The 18,847-nt window shown below is 49.1% G+C and overlaps 1 protein-coding gene across 2 annotated transcripts in view; it reads right to left on the reverse strand.

Annotated features, from left to right (window-relative positions):
- Positions 1–18,847, reverse strand: part of LOC132583939 (inactive phospholipase C-like protein 2) — a 62,175-nt gene that overhangs the window by 13,694 nt on the left and 29,634 nt on the right. The window contains exons 2-4 of one of the 2 annotated variants that reach the window (XM_060255689.1): positions 7,717–10,197; positions 5,173–5,382; positions 3,747–3,822 (exon numbers count right to left, since the gene is read on the reverse strand). In XM_060255689.1, the coding sequence (XP_060111672.1) occupies positions 3,747–3,822; positions 5,173–5,382; positions 7,717–10,197 (2,767 nt within the window). Of the gene's footprint in view, positions 1–3,746; positions 3,823–5,172; positions 5,383–7,708; positions 10,198–18,847 lie in introns of those variants that run through there. The other variant, XM_060255690.1, reaches the window with a different exon arrangement.

The raw sequence follows: 18,847 nt of genomic DNA on the forward strand, positions 1-18,847 counted from the left end.
GGAAAATATTTCTCTTCCTGCCAAGTCTCTTTCCTGTCTGCATTGGCTTCTAAACAGCATCTGGCTTCTGTCTCCACATGTGGCCTTCATAATCCGATAGACCCAGGGGTAGAAGAAGCAGCACAGCTGGACCAAAACAAAAAAAAGGCCAGCATTTCTGCAACAGATTTTTTTGGGGGGAGGGGGAAGCATTGCTAGTACAACTTTTGGGCAAGTCATGGGAAATTCATGGAGAACAAGTAGAACAAGCATAAAACTTAAGATCATCTATATTAACTCTGTTTTCTAAAGGCCTTGGGTGCAAGAATTGTGATATTTCATCTGGATTTCCAGGCTCACCCCTGGAAAAAAAGGTTTGGCAGGCTTTTCTAGGGCTTCAAAAACCTGAAAAACCTATTTGGGCAAAGACAAGAGCGGGACCTTGGAAAATCACGTGCACACCATGGGTCTTCACAGTGCCCACATCATCCTATCATTGTCAGCTTTCCGGAAAATAAGTCACATCTCTCTCCAGCCTCCATATGTCTTCTTTTTCATCCCTGCCTAGAGGTACTTGTCCTGTTTATCCCCACAAATCCTGTCCCCCCATCCCCACACCCTTGCTGTTTACCGTTCTCCATCTTCCTTTGTCATTTCAATCCCAACCAGGGGAAAATTCCAAGAACCATGAGAATGCTGGAAATGGAATTATGCAAAATAACGGCATTGATGTGAAGGAAGGAAACACTTCCCTATTCCAGCAGGATGACTGAGTCATGTAAAAACGCCAGAGCCAAAGGTACCAGCACATCTGGATGGGCAGACTGCCCAGGAACTTCAAGCAAACTGCTGCAGCCTGTTGCCAGATGACTGGCTGTTTGTGGGGGTCCCGAAGGGGATAATTCAATGCCGATCAGCAAGAAACCAGGGGTTGTTTTGTAGAAAATTAGGTGGTGGAGCATATTAGCATAACTCATTAGTGTATGCCACCCCGCCCCCCACCAGCCAAAAGCAACCTTATGCAAGAAAGCAGAGTCCCAGGCGAGTGAGGCCTGCTTGGGCTGGCTAGAGATCCAGCAAGCCCAAGCAGGTTTCACTCACCTGGGGCTCTCCTTGGCTGCCCCCTCCAGGCAAAAGGCCAGCAAGCCACCCACCACCCAAAATCACATAAGAAGTGGAGTGGGTTTCTCTAGGGGTTAATGAGGGCTGCTGGGGGCGTGGCAAAGCCCCTGGTGGCTGGGTGGCTGCCACTCTCCTAATCCAAGGATTGTTGTGCAGCTGCACCCACCGTTCAATGGACAAGGTAGGTGGGGAGGAGGGAGGGGCATCAGAAAGGTTCAGGAGCTGTGCTCCTGTGAGCTCCTGCTGAATTCAAGGCCTGCAAGAGACTAAGTACTGATCACTTTGAACGCTGTTTAGTTGTATCAAACGTAAATACAACATAAAATGTAGTTATAGACTGCTTTTAAAAAAATCGTGATTTCCAGTAATGCTTTTGCAGGATGTTTGAAGGTTTGTTGTTGTACAACTGGACTGAATGCAATCTTCCTGCGTTCCCTTCCATTGCCGCAAGCCAAAATACCGGTGTCGCTTTTGTTAATGAAAACTGGAAATTCAGTGAAGGAGCCTAGAATATCTTTGAGGAAGGAGTCTGGTTGACACAGGAGTCCAACAGCACCTTTAAGACCAACAAAGCGTTATTCAGAATGTAAGCTTTCGTGTGCTAGAAGCACACTATATCAGACAACCATACGGAATGGCAAGCAGTCCTAAATATAGAGAAAGTGGGCAGTGAGTTAGTATGCAGAGTCATGGAAAATTTTTTTTAGCAGTTTAAAAGAATCACAAGTTGCATACTAACTCAATGCCCACTTTATATTTAGGACTGCTTGTTGTTCCATACTATTGCCTGATGAAGTGTGCTTCGAGCACACAAAAGCTTGCATTCTGAATAAAACTTTGTTGGTCTTAAAGGTGCCACTCGACCCCTGCTTTATTCTACTGCTTCTGACCAACACGGCTGCCCACCTGGATCTACCTGGTTCACACATTCAGCCATAAATCAAAAAGCGCTGCAAAATTACATTCAAATATACACACACATCATTGATTTATATGCTGAGCTTTTTTGTGGCAGGAACTCCTTTGCATATTAGGCCACACACCCCTGATGAACATATGAACATATGAAGCTGCCTTATACTGAATCAGACCCTCGGTCCATCAAATTCAGTATTGTCTTCTCAGACTGGCAGCGGCTCTCCAGGGTCTCAAGCGGAGGTTTTTCACACCTATTTGCCTGGACCCTTTTTTGGGGATGCCAGGAATTGAACCTGGGACCTTCTGCTTCCCAAGCAGATGCTCTACCACTGAGCCACCGTCCCTCCCCTGCTCTCCAGGGTCTCAAGCTGAGGTTTTTCACACCTACTTGCCTGGACCCTTTTTTGGAGATGCCAGGGATTGAACCTGGGACCTTCTGCTTCCCAAGCAGATGCTCTACCACTGAGCCACTGTCCCTCCCCTGATGTAGCCAATCCTCCAAGCGCTTACAGGGTTCTTATTACTGTAAGTTCTTGGAGGATTGGCTACATCAGAGGGGTGTGGCCTAATATGCAAAGAAGTTCCTGCTACAAAAAACCCCCCTGTTTATAAGTGTGAACAACATTCCACTGGAAATCCCTGTCTTTGGGGCAACACAAAAGGTAAAACAGTAGGGTTGTCAACTCTGGGTTGGAAATACCTGGAGATTTTTTGGGGGGGCGGGGTTTGGGGGAGAGAGGGGACTTCAATGGGGCACAATGCTACGAAGTCCAACCTCCAAAGCAGCCATTTCTTCCTTGGGAACTGATCTCTGTCACCTGGAGTTCAGCTGTAATAGCAGGAGATTTCCAGCCACTACTTGGAGGCTGGCAACCCTGTCCATCAGGGGCATGTTTGACGTGCAATCCACAAGCGTAGGATGCAGAATTCATGGCCAAGGTGGTCATAAGAGTTATTTCAAGGAAGGCCACAATGCAAAGGTTAAATCCCTTGATTACTTGTATGCAACATACAGGGATAATGTAGTCTGCACATGTGAATGAGACATAACATGTAAATGAACATATGAACATATGAAGCTGCCTTATACTGAATCAGACCCTCGGTCCATCAAAGTCAGTATTGTCTACTCAGACTGGCAGCCGCTCTCCAGGGTCTCAAGCTGAGGTTTTTCACACCTATTTGCCTGGACCCTTTTTTGGAGATGCCGGGGATGCTTCCCAAGCAGATGCTCTACCACTGAGCCACCGTCCCTCCCAAATATGATACCAAGGGTAAAGGTTATGTTATCTTGCCGTGCAGTGCTTTTGAACATGGAGGTTATTCATGAATTCACCGGGTGGTCTTCGTATATACCGTAATTGTAGTTAGAAAAATCAAGGGATGTGTGTTAAGCAGATCAAAATGTAGCTTCGGGAGGGAGGTTGTAGCAGGAACTCCTTTGCATATAAGGCCACAAACCCTGATGTAGTCAATCCTCCAAGAGCTTACAATAGGCCCTAAACTAAGAGCCCTGTGAGCTGCTGGAGGATCGGCTACATCAGGGGTGTGTGGCCTAATATGCAAAGGAGTTCCTGCTACAGAAAGAAGCCCTGGGTAACCTAATCCTGGGAGCTTGATAGTGTGTGTGGGGGGGCATCATTCCATCTGTGGCCCTCCTGTCTATAAAAAGGCCTTACAATGGCAATATCCCAGGAGGAGGGAAAGGGGATGAGGGGATCACCCACCTGCTTGTTGCACCTGAATGATCTTGGTGTGAACGGCGTCGGCTGACTCAATTAGCGTCCGGCTTGTCTGGATCATCTGGGGGGGTGGGGGGAGTGGACAAAGACAGGATGGGTGGTGAGTATATATGGCCAGCAAGGCACCCCCACCCTCCAGGGGCTCTTAGATCAACCCCTCCTCTTCCTTTGTGGCATCTGTAACAGGCCCTCCAAGGGAAAAGAGACAGCGTGCTGCAGGGGTTACAGGGCTGGACTCCACTCCGCCTCAGAAGCTTCTCAGGTGATTTGGGGCCCATCACTTTCTCTCTCTCATTCGCTCATTGTCTCTCTTTCTCAGCCAGGGGTTTGGGGTTTTTTGAGCAGGAATGCACTGGAATGCAGTTCCAGCTGGCTTGGTGCCAGGGGGTATGGCCTAATATGCAAGTGAGTTCCTGCTGGGCTTTTCTACAAAAAAGCCCTGTGTGAAACAATGGTGACATCGGAGGGTGTGGCCTAATATGCAACTGAGTTCCTGCTGAGCTTTTTCCCCCTGCTCTGTCTAATTTTCTTCATAGGGTTGCGTCTGTGAGAATAAAAATGGAGGAAGCAGAGGATCACGTTGTAAGCTGCTTTGTGGGAGAGAAACAGGGTATAAATATAAATAAAGGGAAACGGTATAAATATAAATAAATTACATGGGTGTCCTACCCTTCCTCACTGCCCCGCTCTTTATACGCTTCACCCTGAGCGTACAGCACCTACCCCTGAGGTAACCTGTGGACACATGTGCTTGTGTATGACAAACGAGACCTGATTCTCACCGACAGGATTAATCTGTGGGCAAACAGCATATTATGTTTTATGAGTTCCCTTTAGGAATTGGTGGCCATCAGGGCTGGCCTGCTGCTAGGCAAACTAGGTGATTGCCTAGGGCACCGGGCTTCAGGAGGTGACAAATTAGTTGCCCCCATGTGACTCGGTGATGTTATCAGTGTGAGGGGGGGATGCCAGAAGTTAGCGTTGCCTAGGGTGCCAGATAGTCTAGGGCTGGCCCTGGTGGCCATATTGTAGCTGTTAAGTCCCTGGTGACAACACCATGTAAAAGAACCACAGTGTCCTATGTGGACTGCAACCATGGGGGAGGGGAAGAAGAGTAGATTTTTTCTGCTTTTCTCTACCTGAAGGAGTCTCAGAGCAGCTTCCAATCCCCTTCCCTTCCGCTCCCTCCAACAGACACCTTGTGAGGTAGGTGGGGCTGAGAGAGTTCTGAGAGAACTATGACTACTGGCCCAAAGTCACCCAGAAGGCTTTGTGTGGAGGAGTAGGGAATCAAACCCAGCTCTCCAGATTAGAGTCACCTGCTCTTCACCACTACCACCACACTGTGGGGAAGAAGGTCTCCTGTCAGCGTGAGCATTCAGCATCCCACATCGTAACAGGCGGCACTCACAGTGTCGTAGGCGGCAAGCACCTTCCGTAGCAGCTCCGGGACAGGCCCTTGGGCCTCCATGGAAGGGTACTCCTCCCCCAGGTTCAGGGTGACAGCCGGGGGGCTCTCTTTCTCACTGGGTTGTAGCCACGTGGCCAGCTTTAAGATGCACTGCTTGATGTTGGCTGCTGGTGTTAAGCCGCACAACTCCTTGAAGGAGACCAGAGCATTCTGGAGGAAAACAAGACAGAGGGGAGATAAAAGACTGACACCCACAAAACAGTTATCAGCCCCTCAGCCAAGCCTGGTGCCACCCACTCCTGCGGTGACCCCAATTCTCAGGTATTTGCCAATGTTGGTTGGCCAGGGTCACGATTCTGAGGAGAAAGACAAACAAGAGCTGTGACAGAATAACTAGGAAAGAACAATTATAATTGCAACAATTCACTGAAAAAAATATTGGATTTGTACCCTGCCTTTCACTCTGAATCTGAGTGGCTTACAATTTCCTTTCTCTTCCTCTCTCGCAACAGACACCCTGTGAGGTAAGTGGGACTGAGAGAGCTCTCTCAGAAGCTGCCCTTTCAAGGTCACCCAGCAGGCTTTATAGGGAGGAGGAGTGGGGAATCAAATTTGGTTCTCCATATTAGAGTCCGTTGCTCTTAATCACTACACTAAACTGGCTCTCTCTACTATGCACGTGGTGCCTTACAGAGCATAAAGAGGAAAGCACGTAGATTTAGATTGCAACAACCGAGAGCACGCAACCAAGGCTGGTTAGATGCTATGGAAATGGCACGGATGCCACCAAAACTGGCAGCCAATTTGGTGTAGTGGTTAAGTGTGAGGACTCTTATCTGGGAGAACCTGGTTTGATTCCCCACTCCTCCACTTGCACCTGCTAGCATGGCCTTGGGTCAGCCATAGCTCTGGCAGAGGTTGTCCTTGAAAGGGCAGCTGCAGTGAGAGTCCTCTCAGTCCCACCCACCTCACAGGGTGTCTGTTGTGGGGGAGGGAGATAAAGGAGATTGTGAGCCGCTCTGAGACTCTTGAGTGGAGGGCGGAATATAAATCCAATGTCGTTGTCGTCGTCTTCTTCTTCTTCTTCTTCTTCTTCTTCGTCGTCGTCGTCTCTTGGTCTTTTCTTCTTCAAACATTGTGGGTTTCTTTTCCTCCATTAATGGCCTATAAAAAGGGTGGGGAAACCCCTCATGTAATGATGTCACTTTATGTAAATGAGTTTAAAAGGCTTCGCTGGGGGGGGGGGGACAAGGCTGCTCTTTTCAGTGGTATCTAGGGGATCTTGGTAATCTCTCATTTCAGCCAAAGGGAAGTTGGGCAGAAGTGGGAATATTGGGATAAATTCCCACAATTGCAGGTATGTGTTAATCACCCACAGGAGGTGGTGGCGGCTACAAGCATAGACAGCTTCAAGAGGGGACTGGATAAACATCTAGAGCAGAGGTCCATCAGTGGCTATTAGCCACAGCTTATTGTTGGAACTCTCTGTCTGCGGCAGTGATGCTCTCTATTCTTGGTGATTGCGGTGGGGCGGGGAGGACAGTGGGAGGGCTTCTAGTTTCCTGGCCCCACTAGTGGACCTCCTGATGGCACCTGTTTTTTTTTGGTCATGGTGTGACACAGAGTGTTGGACTGGATGGGCCATTGGCCTGATCCAACATGGCTTCTCTTATGTTCTTCTGTTACACAGAGTGTTGGATTGGATGGGCCATTGGCCTGATCCAACATGGCTTCTCTTGTGTTCTTAATGTGAGAAAGATGACAGTGGGACTAAGCCCAAAGCTTCGCAGAAAAGGGAAAGGGTTGAGAGTGATTTGAAGGAAGAGAATGAAGTAGCACATTTCTGGTGTTTGGGGAGCGAGTGCAGAGGATACGCACGACAAAGCCAGCCTTCTGGATAACTGGAGAAGGTAGAGTGTGCTGACGGTCATCATAACTACTAAGTCAGCGTCAGGTATGGATTTGTAGTGCAGGGATCCGAGGGACTAGCTTCTTGATGTAGCATTTGTTCATTTTAGCAAGGAAGAGACTCAGGATACGAGTTCTGGCCTTTAAGACCATAGAATGTCTTCCCCTCCCCCCAAATCAGGTTTGCGCCTACACCTGATGTGCAAGGCTTGGACTAGAAAGCCTTCTAGTCCCTTTTGTGTATTTTGACTTAAACCAACTTCCTATGCTCTGCTTGACCTTTTCACAAGCTCCCCAAGGGACTAGTGTCCCAGACCCAGTTTCTCACTCGGGGCTCATCTATCCTATCAATGCAAACCAGTTTGCAAACCCTTTTCGACCATCAGGGTTCCCCGCTCAATCACTCGGGCCCTTAATCCTGTAAAAGGACTTTTTCAAATAATTCCTAGCACCCTTACAAAACAACAGTTCCCAGGCTCCTCTAGGGAGACCAGGAGAGTTGACTTACAAGTCTTTGTAACGAAGATGGGTCCTCTGATGAGTCCAAGCCCCAAGCCCATACCCCTTTCTCCCCAACTCCAAGCCCAGCAAACCAAACTTAGGAGCCCTGGCTCCCGTCTCCCACTACCTGGGTACCTGCATGTTCTCCCGCAGGTCTGTGGCCTCCCGCAATGGCTGAGTGGCTGTCCGAAACACCTCGTCTATGGCCTTGATTCCCGTGGCCTTCGTGGACGTGTACTCCCGCATGCGCCGTCCCTTGCGCCCCGAGAGCCCCCGCCGGTGGGCTTTGCCCCCGCCCCTTCGGTTGGTGATGGCCACGTGCACAAAGAGAGTAGCGTTGGGGAGGGACTCGCCAGAGAGGGACTGGAGGGGCACGTGGCGGTAGCCCGTCTGGAGGCATTCGAAGGGAATGGTGTACTGCGCAATGAACTCGTCCCCGATGTAATCGTCATCGAGCACCATGAACCGGAGGATCGCCAGCTCTGGAAGGTTCACCTGGAACTCCAGAGTCTCTTCGAACACGGGGTTGTCCCCACTCTGCAGCACCGTCTTTGTGCGTTTTTCAGCACAGTCAGCTGGGATGCCGTGTATCTCAGCGCAAACGTATGGCTCCACCACGTCCCCCTTGGCACCGGAGCCCTTGGGCTTGGGCAGATTCTGCCCACTGATGATCTTGAGGTGCAGCAGTTGGGCCGAGATGCCGGGGAAAGCGTCCCTGGTGTTTGCGCTGAAGTAGGACACCTCGTCACGCATAATGGCTGGCCGCAGCACATAACCACAGCCCCCGTTCTGGCGGAACCAGCCGGCGTTCAGGTCCATCATAAGTCCCGGTGTCTGGTAGTTCATGGCCACCATCTGGCAGCCACACTTCCAGAAGTCCTGTGGGTTCATGTTGCTGGCATCAATGCGCATAGGGCTGGGAAAAACCCGTGACAGGAAGCGTTTGTTGTAGGCCACAAAATCCTCTGGCTCCTCGTTGGCATAGCGACCAGCCTCCACCTCGCTGAAAGAACACACTTCCCAATAGCGTTGGCTCCGCCGAGAGGCTTCGAAGCCTTGGAAAGACACCAGCTGGCACAGGCTCACCAAGTCGGAGAGCTCGCGGCACAGGGCCCGCCGGTGGCGGGGCTGTTCTCGGTCCTCCTCGCCGAGTGGCAGACCTAGCTCTGCGGCCTCATCATCGTCAGATACATCCCCCTCGCTCGACTGGCAACTGGGAGGCAGCTTCCGGCCTTGGATTAGGACGTATCTTTTGAGCTTTTCTGGAGAGGGAAGATATCCTTCATTGGGATTTGGGGGTACCAGGTACAGCTTGTCCCCAAAGGTCTTCCTCAGGTGTTCTGCCACAATCCTCTGCTGAGCACAGCAGCAGTGCACGGAGAGGCACAGGATGAGAGGAAACTCAGATGCCTCAAAAGCATATTCTGCAACGGCACCCACCACTCTAGAGAAAGCCAACCGGGCACCTCCGCCAACCACTGGCTCTCCAGAAGGGCCATCAGAGACCATGAGTTCCAAGCTACGGCAGCCGGCCTTGAGAGCCGCTACATAGCCCCCGATGTCTGAAGTGGAGCCACCCCAGAAACAGCTGTCCTCAGCCAGACACGCTCCATGCGCAGAGCTGATAAAGTAATGGGACAGTGGTTGGCTCATATCTTGGCACACTCGGCGGTGCTGCGGGTCAAATATGGCGCAGTCGGCTGAAAGGAGGTAGCGTGTGAAGCCGTCAATGGCCAAGTAGCCCTTTTCCCGGCCCTCCTTGGACGGTTCGTATTTGCTGATGATCTCCATGCACATGTCCTCCGTCACCCCTTCCATGCCCTGCTCAGCCTCCAAGAAGATCATGAGATCCTTCAAGCCCATATACTCTTTATTGCTGGAAAACTGGACCAGGAGGAAAAACACCTCGGGCCTGGTGCACAGCTCGCAGTAGGCCTCCACAAAGACCTCGCAGCTGACCTCTTCCCCGAGCCGCTCACTGGCTGCTTTTTGGAGCTCTTTGAACTTCAGCTCGATCATAGAAGCTTTCATGCCGGGGTTGAGGGCCCGAATGAGCTGCACGGCCCGAGAAACCGGGATTCGGCCTTCCTTTTCTAGGTCTGCGATGTCGAAGACAGAGGAGACCCAAGAGGTGCGGGGGTTAGGACAGCCAGTTTCCGGAGCCTCCTCCAGAGTGTGCTTTCCATAGGACGCCAAATACCGCAGCCCCATGACCCACGCATTCACCACATCAGCAGAGCTCGCCACGAGATCCAAGGACTCGTAATTGTCTCCATAGATTATGGAGAAGGCGCACTCGTCAGGGAACTGGTCCGAGAGGCCGTTGGAGCGCAACACCGGCGTCTTCTTCCCGACACGCACTTCCTTGACCGACTTGATCTCGATCTTGGCCTTGTCGGAGTCTTTCTTGGAAGGCTCCCAGTGCATGAAACGCAGGTCAGGGTCCAGTACGAAGAACCGGCTGTACATGCGCGAGTTGGAGCGCACCTTCTTCATCTCGCAGCCCTCCAGCATGAAGGAGATGCAGGCAGCGGTGCTACTGAGCTTGCGGTTGCTGGGCATGGTGCTGAAGGAGACAGTCTTCTTCTTCTGCAGAGAGCGCTGGCGGGAGCCATCCTGCAAGAAGTGGGGAGGAGAAAGATTGGAGAGGTTAGGTTAGCGGTCTCTTCTTATTCCACAGGGCTGTTGTTTGTGAGGACAGACACTGGGAAAGGAGAGTTGTGGTTCCATCCCTGCTTTGCCATGAAGCCCACTGAGTGAATTTGGGCCAGTCCAGGGGTGCCCAAACAATGGCTCCTGAGCCACATGTGTGCTTTCACACATATTATGTGGCTCTCAAAGCTGCCCCCGTCAGCTGGCTTAGAGAAAGTGTCTCTCTCTTTAAATCACTTCTCCAAACCAAGCCATACAGTGGCTTGGAGAATGCATTTAAAGTTAAAGTTGCTTTATTTCCACTTCTTCCACCCTCATCAGCTATTTTCCTTCCTTCCTCCCTTCCTCTTGCAGCTCTCAAACATCTGAAGTTAATGTCCTGCAGCTCTTACACATCTGACATTTATTCTATGTTGCGCTTACATTTGGTCATCCCTGGGCCAGTCTTTCTTCTTTGAACTTGATAATGGTTTTTGCAAGAATAAAACAGGGGACAAAGAACCAGGCACGTTGGGTGAGATAAAATCTCATAAATAAAGGCAAAATCTTGACCGGGACAACAATATCAGGTGTTTTTTTTTTAATACTTTGCTTTTCTCTAACTTAAAGAATCTCAAAGTAGCTTACAATTGCCTTCCCTTCCTCTCCCCACAACAGGCACCTTGGGAGGCAGGTGCGGCTGAGAGAGAACTGTGACTGGCCCAAGGTCAGGCAGAAGGCCTCATGTGGAAGAAGAGTGGGGAATCAAGCCTGGTTCTCTGAATTAGAGTCTGTCACTCTTATTCACTACCCCACACTGGCTCTCAACAGTAGGTTTTTATAAGACAGAGCTGTCCCACCAGGCTTTTAACTAAGGTGGTGGACCCCTGTCAATCTGGGGCCTCCCTGCTGTGGTGCCCTGCTGAAATCATTCTGCTGAACTGACCCACTACATTAAGGCTATTCGGGGCTTTTTCTGTAGCAGGAACTCCTTTGCATATTAGGCCGCACCCCTCTGATGTAGCCAATCCTCCTGGAGCTTACAGGGCTCTTAGTACAGAGCTTACTATAAACTCCAGGAGGACTGGCTACATCAGGGGTATGTGGCCTAATATGCAAAGGAGTTCCTGATACATAAAAAAACCCTATGTCATTTGTCTTATACCAGCAGGGGGATGCATGGGAGAAGTGGCTGCAGTTTGATATCGCCATCTGCAGAATCTGACTTTTTAAGATTGTTATATTGTTTTACTGTGTGAATTAATTTGTAACTCTGTATATGTATTAACTGTTGTTCCCCATCCAGAGCCCGTTGAAGGAAGGGTGGGTTATAAATTGAAAATGATAAGACAGACAGATACCCTGCTTTTCTCTACCCTAACAGGCTTCATGTGGAGGAGTGAGGAATCAAACCCAGTTCTGCGGATTAAAGTTTGCCACTCTTAACCATTCATTACACTACACTGATTAAAACAAAAACAAAAAAAACTAGCAGACCAGTCCAACCCAGGAAACAAGGACTGACCAACTAGGACTGGAAGAGAGAAAAATTAAAAAGTCTAAGCGAACTAATTGGGAATGCTTCAATTTTTGTACAACACAGCTCCATACCAAGATGAAGACTTGGGTCTATTCTCAGCCCTTTGTACCAGACCCCTCAGAGGAAAGGCAGGCATCTGCAAGCTCCCCCCAGAGACAGCGGGCTCCAGACCCTCCCCCCAGTTGACCAGCCCTGACCCAAATTGTGTATTGTGTTGCCCCCTCCCAAGGTGCAAGGGACAGATAAGGCTGAAGTGGGGCCAGAAACTCAGATCCATCCCAGGCTGCTAAATATAGTCGCATCCGAGCATTCTGCCATTTCCTCTCCCTTTTCTCCTCCTGATGGGGCAGTCGGAAGGCCAAGATGGGTCAGGATAGAGCAAAGAATGGTGTTAAAGAAAGGGTGTGAGGGAGGGGACAGAAGTATGCTGGGAATGGCTAAATGGCATTCGTTTGGAGCTTCATGGTAAACAAGTAGTCAAAAGCAACCTCTGTGTAAGCCTCACCCAATTCCTCCCTAACCCCTACAACGGTGCAGAAACTAAAGGGGAGAGAGGGAAAGGCTATTCTCACTTCTTTCCCAATTTCTCAGTGGTGCATGGAGAAACTCTGTACATTCTTAGAAGCACTCAATTCTTTGCTTGTTCAAGGAGGATGGATTGGGCCCCAGTAAGAATTCCCCTATCCTCCTGCAGTGAGCTCTGAAAGCAAACAAGATCAGATAACTATCCATACAGATTTTACAAGCAGTTCTTAGCCATTCCATGTATAACTTCAAGCTCGGGAAAGAGATGAAACACTGAAAATTCAGTCTTGGATCCACTTGGTAATTTCCTTAAGAACGGAAGGGAAACAGGCCTTTCTCGCCTCCCTTCTTCCCACAGTAGCCCCAAATGCTCCACAATATGGGCTAAAAATGGCCAATTTGTGGTTCGTTCTGTACTGGGTCATCTTGGAGAGCAGGTAGAGGAGTCGGTTGAACAGTTTGTCACAAGTCTGGTTTCTCTAGCCCAGAATTGGACCTAAGCCAGCATCTTTTCTAAGAGTGACAATCAGCTTTCTCCAGTTCCATGCAAATCCTCATCTCTGATGTCAAGGGCTACTGTGACCAATCTGAGCCTTATGACATATAGTTCCGCGTCCATTAAGCATCTGGTAATGGCCCTAGGGATGGGCACAGAATGTGAAAATGGTGGTTCGTTTCATTTCCTGGTTCGTTGGGTTGCCTGAATCAGTTCATTTCATGGTTTTTTCAGTTTCCTGAATAATTCATAGTTAGTTGGTTCCTTTGGATTGGGAAGGTGTAGAACACCCCCGAGTGGGCTAGAGAAACCAGACTTGTGACAAACTGTTCAACCGACTCTCCTCTACCTGCTCTCCAAGTTGGGTGCAAATTGGATTTTGGGGAGCCGAGCTACAGCTGTCCACCCAGAGGTGCCTCCAGTAAACTGCTCTCCTAGGAGTATGTCAAGCTGGAAGGCCAACAACACAGCATAGAGGCCGAGGCCTTCCCCAGAAGTTGCCTCCTAACCCTGGGAATCAGAGGCTTAGCCTCCGAATGTGAAGGTTCCTGTCAGTCACCAGGACTAGTAGACATTGACGGACATTTATCCTCCATGAATCTCTCCAATCTCCTTTTAAACCTGTGGCCATCGTTACATCCTCTGGTAGCAAATTCCACATTCAAATCACTCTCTGTGCCAAGTAGCATTTCCTTTTGTCCCTCCTGAACCTACCGCCCAGGGAATCCTTGATCTAAGGCAGGGGTCCCCAACACCTGGGCCGCGGACTGGTACCGGTCCATGGCCTGATAGCAACCGGGCCGCAGAGCAAGACAGAGACCTTCACCTACTTTTCATTTAAAGATCCCCATGGGGGGGCAGGGATGGGGTGTGGGCAGCCTGGGACAGCAAAAACCCCAGCACCCCCACCCCCACCGATCCATGGAAAAATTGTCTTCCACAAAACTAGTTCCTGGTGCCAAAAAGATTGGGGGCCACTGATCTAAGGGAATTTCTCAGCAAGGAGAGACACGATTTCCCCTTTTCTACCATAACAGACATACACCTTAAAATGGATGTCCCAGTATGGTGTACCAGTTAAGGCGCTGGACTAAGATACAGGAGAATCAAGTCTGAATCCCCACCACTCTGCCATGGAAGTTTGCTTGGTGACCTTGGGCCAGTAAATCTAAAGGCCAATTGATATCAGTAATAAACATACAACATAAATATTGACAAATATGCAAAAATACATGTATGTATTACAAATCAGATATAGACCCAAATAATAGCCTCAAATCAGGACAAAATCATGCAATAGTATCAGACATAAAGCATGTGTGATCAAGACCATATACATTTCAGCCAATTTGTCTTTCTTCAGTGGTCAAACTTATTGGCTCCAGATAATACGATAAATACTAAAATTAGGGCCAACTGAAAATTGTTTTTTAATGTCTCAGTGACTCAAGACAAAGATACGATGCAGAGGCCTCATTTTAAATTCCTTCTGCGCTAGTCATGTATTCGTATTTTGAACAATACTTCAATTATGTGTCTTTCTCTGTTGTTCCAAGGAAAATATATTCTCCATGTAGTTTGGAGCCAACAGCAAATAAAAGTGTGTAGTGCCAGTTATTATCTGGAGCCATTAAGTCAGCTTTGAAAAGAAAAACTATATTAAGGTTGGTAAAAGACAGAATAATAAAGGTACAAACAATTTTTTTTAAAAAAAAACCCTGGAGAAAGAAAAACAAATGAATACACTCAAACGTTCACACGAGGCAAATCGACATGGAAACAGAGCAACATAAGAACATGAGAGAAGGCGTATTGGATCAGGCCAACACTCTGTGTCACATAGTGGCCAAAAACCCAGATGCCATCAGGAGGTCCACCAATGGGGCCAAGACTTCAGAAGTCTTCCCACTCATGCCCCCCAGTACCAAGAATACAGAGCATCACTGCCCCTAACAGAGTGTTCCATCTATACATTGTGGCTAACAGCCACTGATGGACCTCTGCTCCATATGTTTATCCAATCCCCTTTTTAATCTGCCTATGCTTGTAGCTGCCACCACTTCCTGTGGCAGGGAATTCCCCATGTTCATTACTCTTTGGGTGAAGAAGTACTTTCTTTGATCTGTTCTAAGCATAAAAAAGTAAAAGGTAAAGGTGTGCAAACACCCAGTCATTACTGACCCATGGGATGATGCCACATCAAAACGTTTCCTTGGCAGACTTTTTAATGGGGTGGTTTGTCATTGCCCTCCCCAGTCATCTACACTTTACCCCCAGCAAGCTGAGTGCTCATTTTATTGACCTTGGGAGGATGGAAGGCTGAGCCGGCTACCTGAACCCAGCTTCCACCGGGATCGAACTCACGTCGTGAGCAGAGCTTGGACAGCAGTGCTGCAGTTTACCACACTGTACCATGGTTCTAAGCATACTGCTCATGAGTGCCCATAAGTTCTTGCATTGTGAGAAAGCAGAGCCACAAGATCCTCTATTTCCTGCAGCAACTCACTTCACACCATAAAGGAGGGGGTGCGCATTTCAGGGCCGCTGAGGTGAATTCAACACACTTCCTTGCCAAAAGGAGCTATTTCGGGAAGGGCCTCGCATGGCCTTCTAATCTATGCAAGGGATTGTATGAGCAACGGGCATGTCGACTGGCTGGATGCGTGTAAGAGAGAGGCCCATGTCCTTCAAAGGGGGGGGGGGGAAGGCTTTGCTTTTTGGAAATCTGACTTCACGTAGCGAACATCAGGTGAAACATTTTCAGTTATTAGGTATCAAAATAGATCAGGGCATGGAGACAGAATGGAGTATCCCTTCTACGGGTTTTTAAATGTAGTACTACTGACTTTAAAAAAAAACGCAATAGGCACATATTTCCTTTTAGATTTCAGCGAATTTTGCCACGGTATTCCCTTGGCTGCCACTTCCTCTCTTCAACCAGCCACTTCATGTTTCTTAAAGTGAACTTCTGAGCTCAGAGTTAGCAGCCATGTGTCTGAAATTTGGAGGGGGGGGAGATTGGCTTTCCTATAAGTCAAGACTCAAAAAGTGGTGAAATTAACTAGACTGGACCACAAGCTACATGGGTCCAGTCCAATTTCACACCAGAACGGAACTGCATGCTCATAATGCAAATCAATCTGAAGAGTTTGTCACAATTAGCCAAGTTCACGATGGATCTGCTTAGAATTCTAAATGTTATCTTACACTTAAACCCAGGGCTTTTTTTTGTAGCAAGAACTCCTTTGCATATTAGACCACATCTCCTGTTTTAGCCGATCCCCCTGGAGCTTACTGTACTAAGAGCCCTGTAAGCTCTTGGAGGATTGGCTACATCAGGGATGTGTGACCAAATGTGCAAAGGGGTTTCTGCTACAAAAAAAGCCCTGCTCATATCCCACCACCCAACTCAAGATTGCATATCCAGGCCTCCCAGGTGGTTTCTTAGCTAGGCACTGACCTGAATCCAGACCCCCCTTAATACATGCCTTCAGATTATCCCAAGACAGGGTGGACATATTGAAAGTTTGACAGAAAGTCACTACACCTAACTTCTTAGTGCCAGATGGCTTGGATGATGAAGGGGATGCTTACTAGATAGGAGGGGGAAAAACACTTTGTTCAGGCTCAGAGGCAGTCTCGTCCTCGCTGAACATGACACATATTGTGTCCCTGAAATGGCTCCCAAGCAGTGTTCCCTCTAGGCAGAGTTAGCGTGAGCTAGCTTACAGATTTTTAGCCTCCCGCTCACACATTTTTGTCTTAGCTCAGGAAGGATGACCCCAGGGCACACTAATTTATGCAGTAGCTCACAACTTTACTGCCAGTAGCTCACAAAGTAGCATTTTTGCTCACACGACTCCACAACTTAGAGGGAACGTTGGTTCCAAGGTATAAGCCCTGACTGATGATAAGACTCTTTGGGTGGAGTAGGAAACATTTTGCTCCCCAGCATGGAGGGTCTCTGCGCTGTGCCCCACTTAGTGGGTGGGGATCGAGCTGATGAGGTAGGGGGATTTCACAGCGAACAACCAAAGAGAGCCGGGATGCCTTCTGACTAGACCCTGGCACTCCTCTACCACTTTTCTGGGCCATCAGGAAGTAAGACAGGACCCTGGGAAGAGAGGAAAGAAGATACTACCCTGAGTTGGGCAAAAATTAAAAGTGACAGAGAGGGGGTGGAGGAGATGAGTCAGGCGCCATGGTTACATAAAGTACCGTCTCTACGGTTACCACAGGAAGAAGGGGAAATGGATGGCTCTTGAATTGACACAGGCCTGGGGGTTGGGAGGGAAGGACAGTGATCCCAACTGGCTGGATTTCGGTGTTCAATGGACCACAGGTCCAATGCTGAGTTCGCACAGGTGCAGGCCGACACTTCATCATTGGTATGGCAGTGTGCAGGGGTCATTTAGTAGAAAAAATAAGTGGTGGAGCTCATCCAGGAATTGTTATGCTGATGCACCTACTATTCAATGGACAAGAAGGTGGAACTCTCAGAAGGAGGAGGTGGAACTCTCAGAAAGGTTCAGGAGCTGTGCTTCTGTGAGCTCCCACTGAATCTGAGGCCTGGCAGTGCGTATGTATGCCCAGCACCTTAAAGCTTAATCAAAGACAAGGTTCACCAGAACGCAACACCAGAACCTGAGCAATCATCATGTGGAGGCCTACAGAAAGACAGCATCCCCTGCTGGCAATGTGCAAAGTAGATCACTCCAATAGAGCCAGTTTCGTGTAGAAGATGATATTGGATTTATATCCCACCTTATACTCTGAATCTCAGAGTCACAGAGAGGTCACAATCTCCTTTATCTCCCCCCCCCCTCACCCACACACACAACCCTGTGAGGAAGGTGGGGCTGAGAGAGCTCTCCCAGAAGCTGCCCTTTCAAGGGCAGATCTACGAGAGCTATGGCTGACCCAAGGCCATTCCAGCAGCTGCACATGGAGGAGTGGGGAATCAAACCCGGTTCTCCCAGATAAGAGACCATGCACTTAACCACTACACCAAACCGGCTCTCTCCACCAAAGTGGTTAAGAGTGGCAGACTCTAACCTGGAGAACCAGGCTTGGTTCCCCACTCCTCCACATGCAGCCAGCTGGGTGACCTTGGGTCACTCCCAGTTCTCTCAAAGCTGTTCTCTCAGCCCTACCTACCCTCATGGGGTGTCTGCTGTGGGGAGAGGAAGGAAAGGAGGTTGCAAGCTGCTCTGAGACTCCAAGTGAAGGGCGGAGTAGAAATCCAATCTCTTCTTCCTCCTCCTCACACACTGCAGGCAAAGCATAGAAGCTTCCAGAAATGACAGGTTTGGCTTCCAAGAAACCCTGCAACCTGGCACCTCCCTCAGGAGAAGATCATCACTACTTATACCCACCATTCTTTGTAGGGGTTTTCTTGTTCTTTCAAGAGAAGCCCAACTCTGTAAATCAGTGGTCTTCCATCCACAGGTTGGGACCCTCAGGTGGGTCAAGGAACCCCCCCCCCCCCACACACACATACACACTTCTTGCCCAGCAGCCATATTTTCTGCTGCTTGTGTAGACGGCATGAGCACCATGCTTCCTGTCTCTCTGCGTGTGCATGCTGAGAGTAACAGTGGAATGGTGAGGAGAGGTCACTCAGCAGTGTGAAAGACTCCTCCTTGACTCTGACCTTTAGCACATGCCTTACTATGGTACTATGGAACTCCTGGTGTTCAACTTGCATTTCCTGTCCCTAGTTCTCTTGGTCTGCTCGGTCACAAAACTGGTGAAGGTGGAAAGGTTTACGCCAGGGGTGGCCAAACTTGCTTAATGCAAGAGCCACACAGAATAAATGTCAGATCTTTGAGAGCTGCAAGACACAAACGTCAGATGTTCGAGAGCCGCAAACAGATGGGGGTGAGGTGGAAAGAAAGCAACTTTAACTTAAAATGCATTCTCCAAGCCACTGGCTGGCTTGGCTTGGAAAAGCGATTTAAAGAGAGAAATGCCCTCTCCAAGCCGGTTGATGGGGTGGTGGGGGCTTTGAGAGCCACACAATATGTATGAAAGAGCCACAGTTTGGCCACTCTTAGTTTAAGTCCACTGCCCAA

The sequence above is a fragment of the Heteronotia binoei genome, chromosome 15 (genome assembly GCF_032191835.1).
Source record: "Heteronotia binoei isolate CCM8104 ecotype False Entrance Well chromosome 15, APGP_CSIRO_Hbin_v1, whole genome shotgun sequence".
Classification (NCBI taxonomy): domain Eukaryota; kingdom Metazoa; phylum Chordata; class Lepidosauria; order Squamata; family Gekkonidae; genus Heteronotia; species Heteronotia binoei.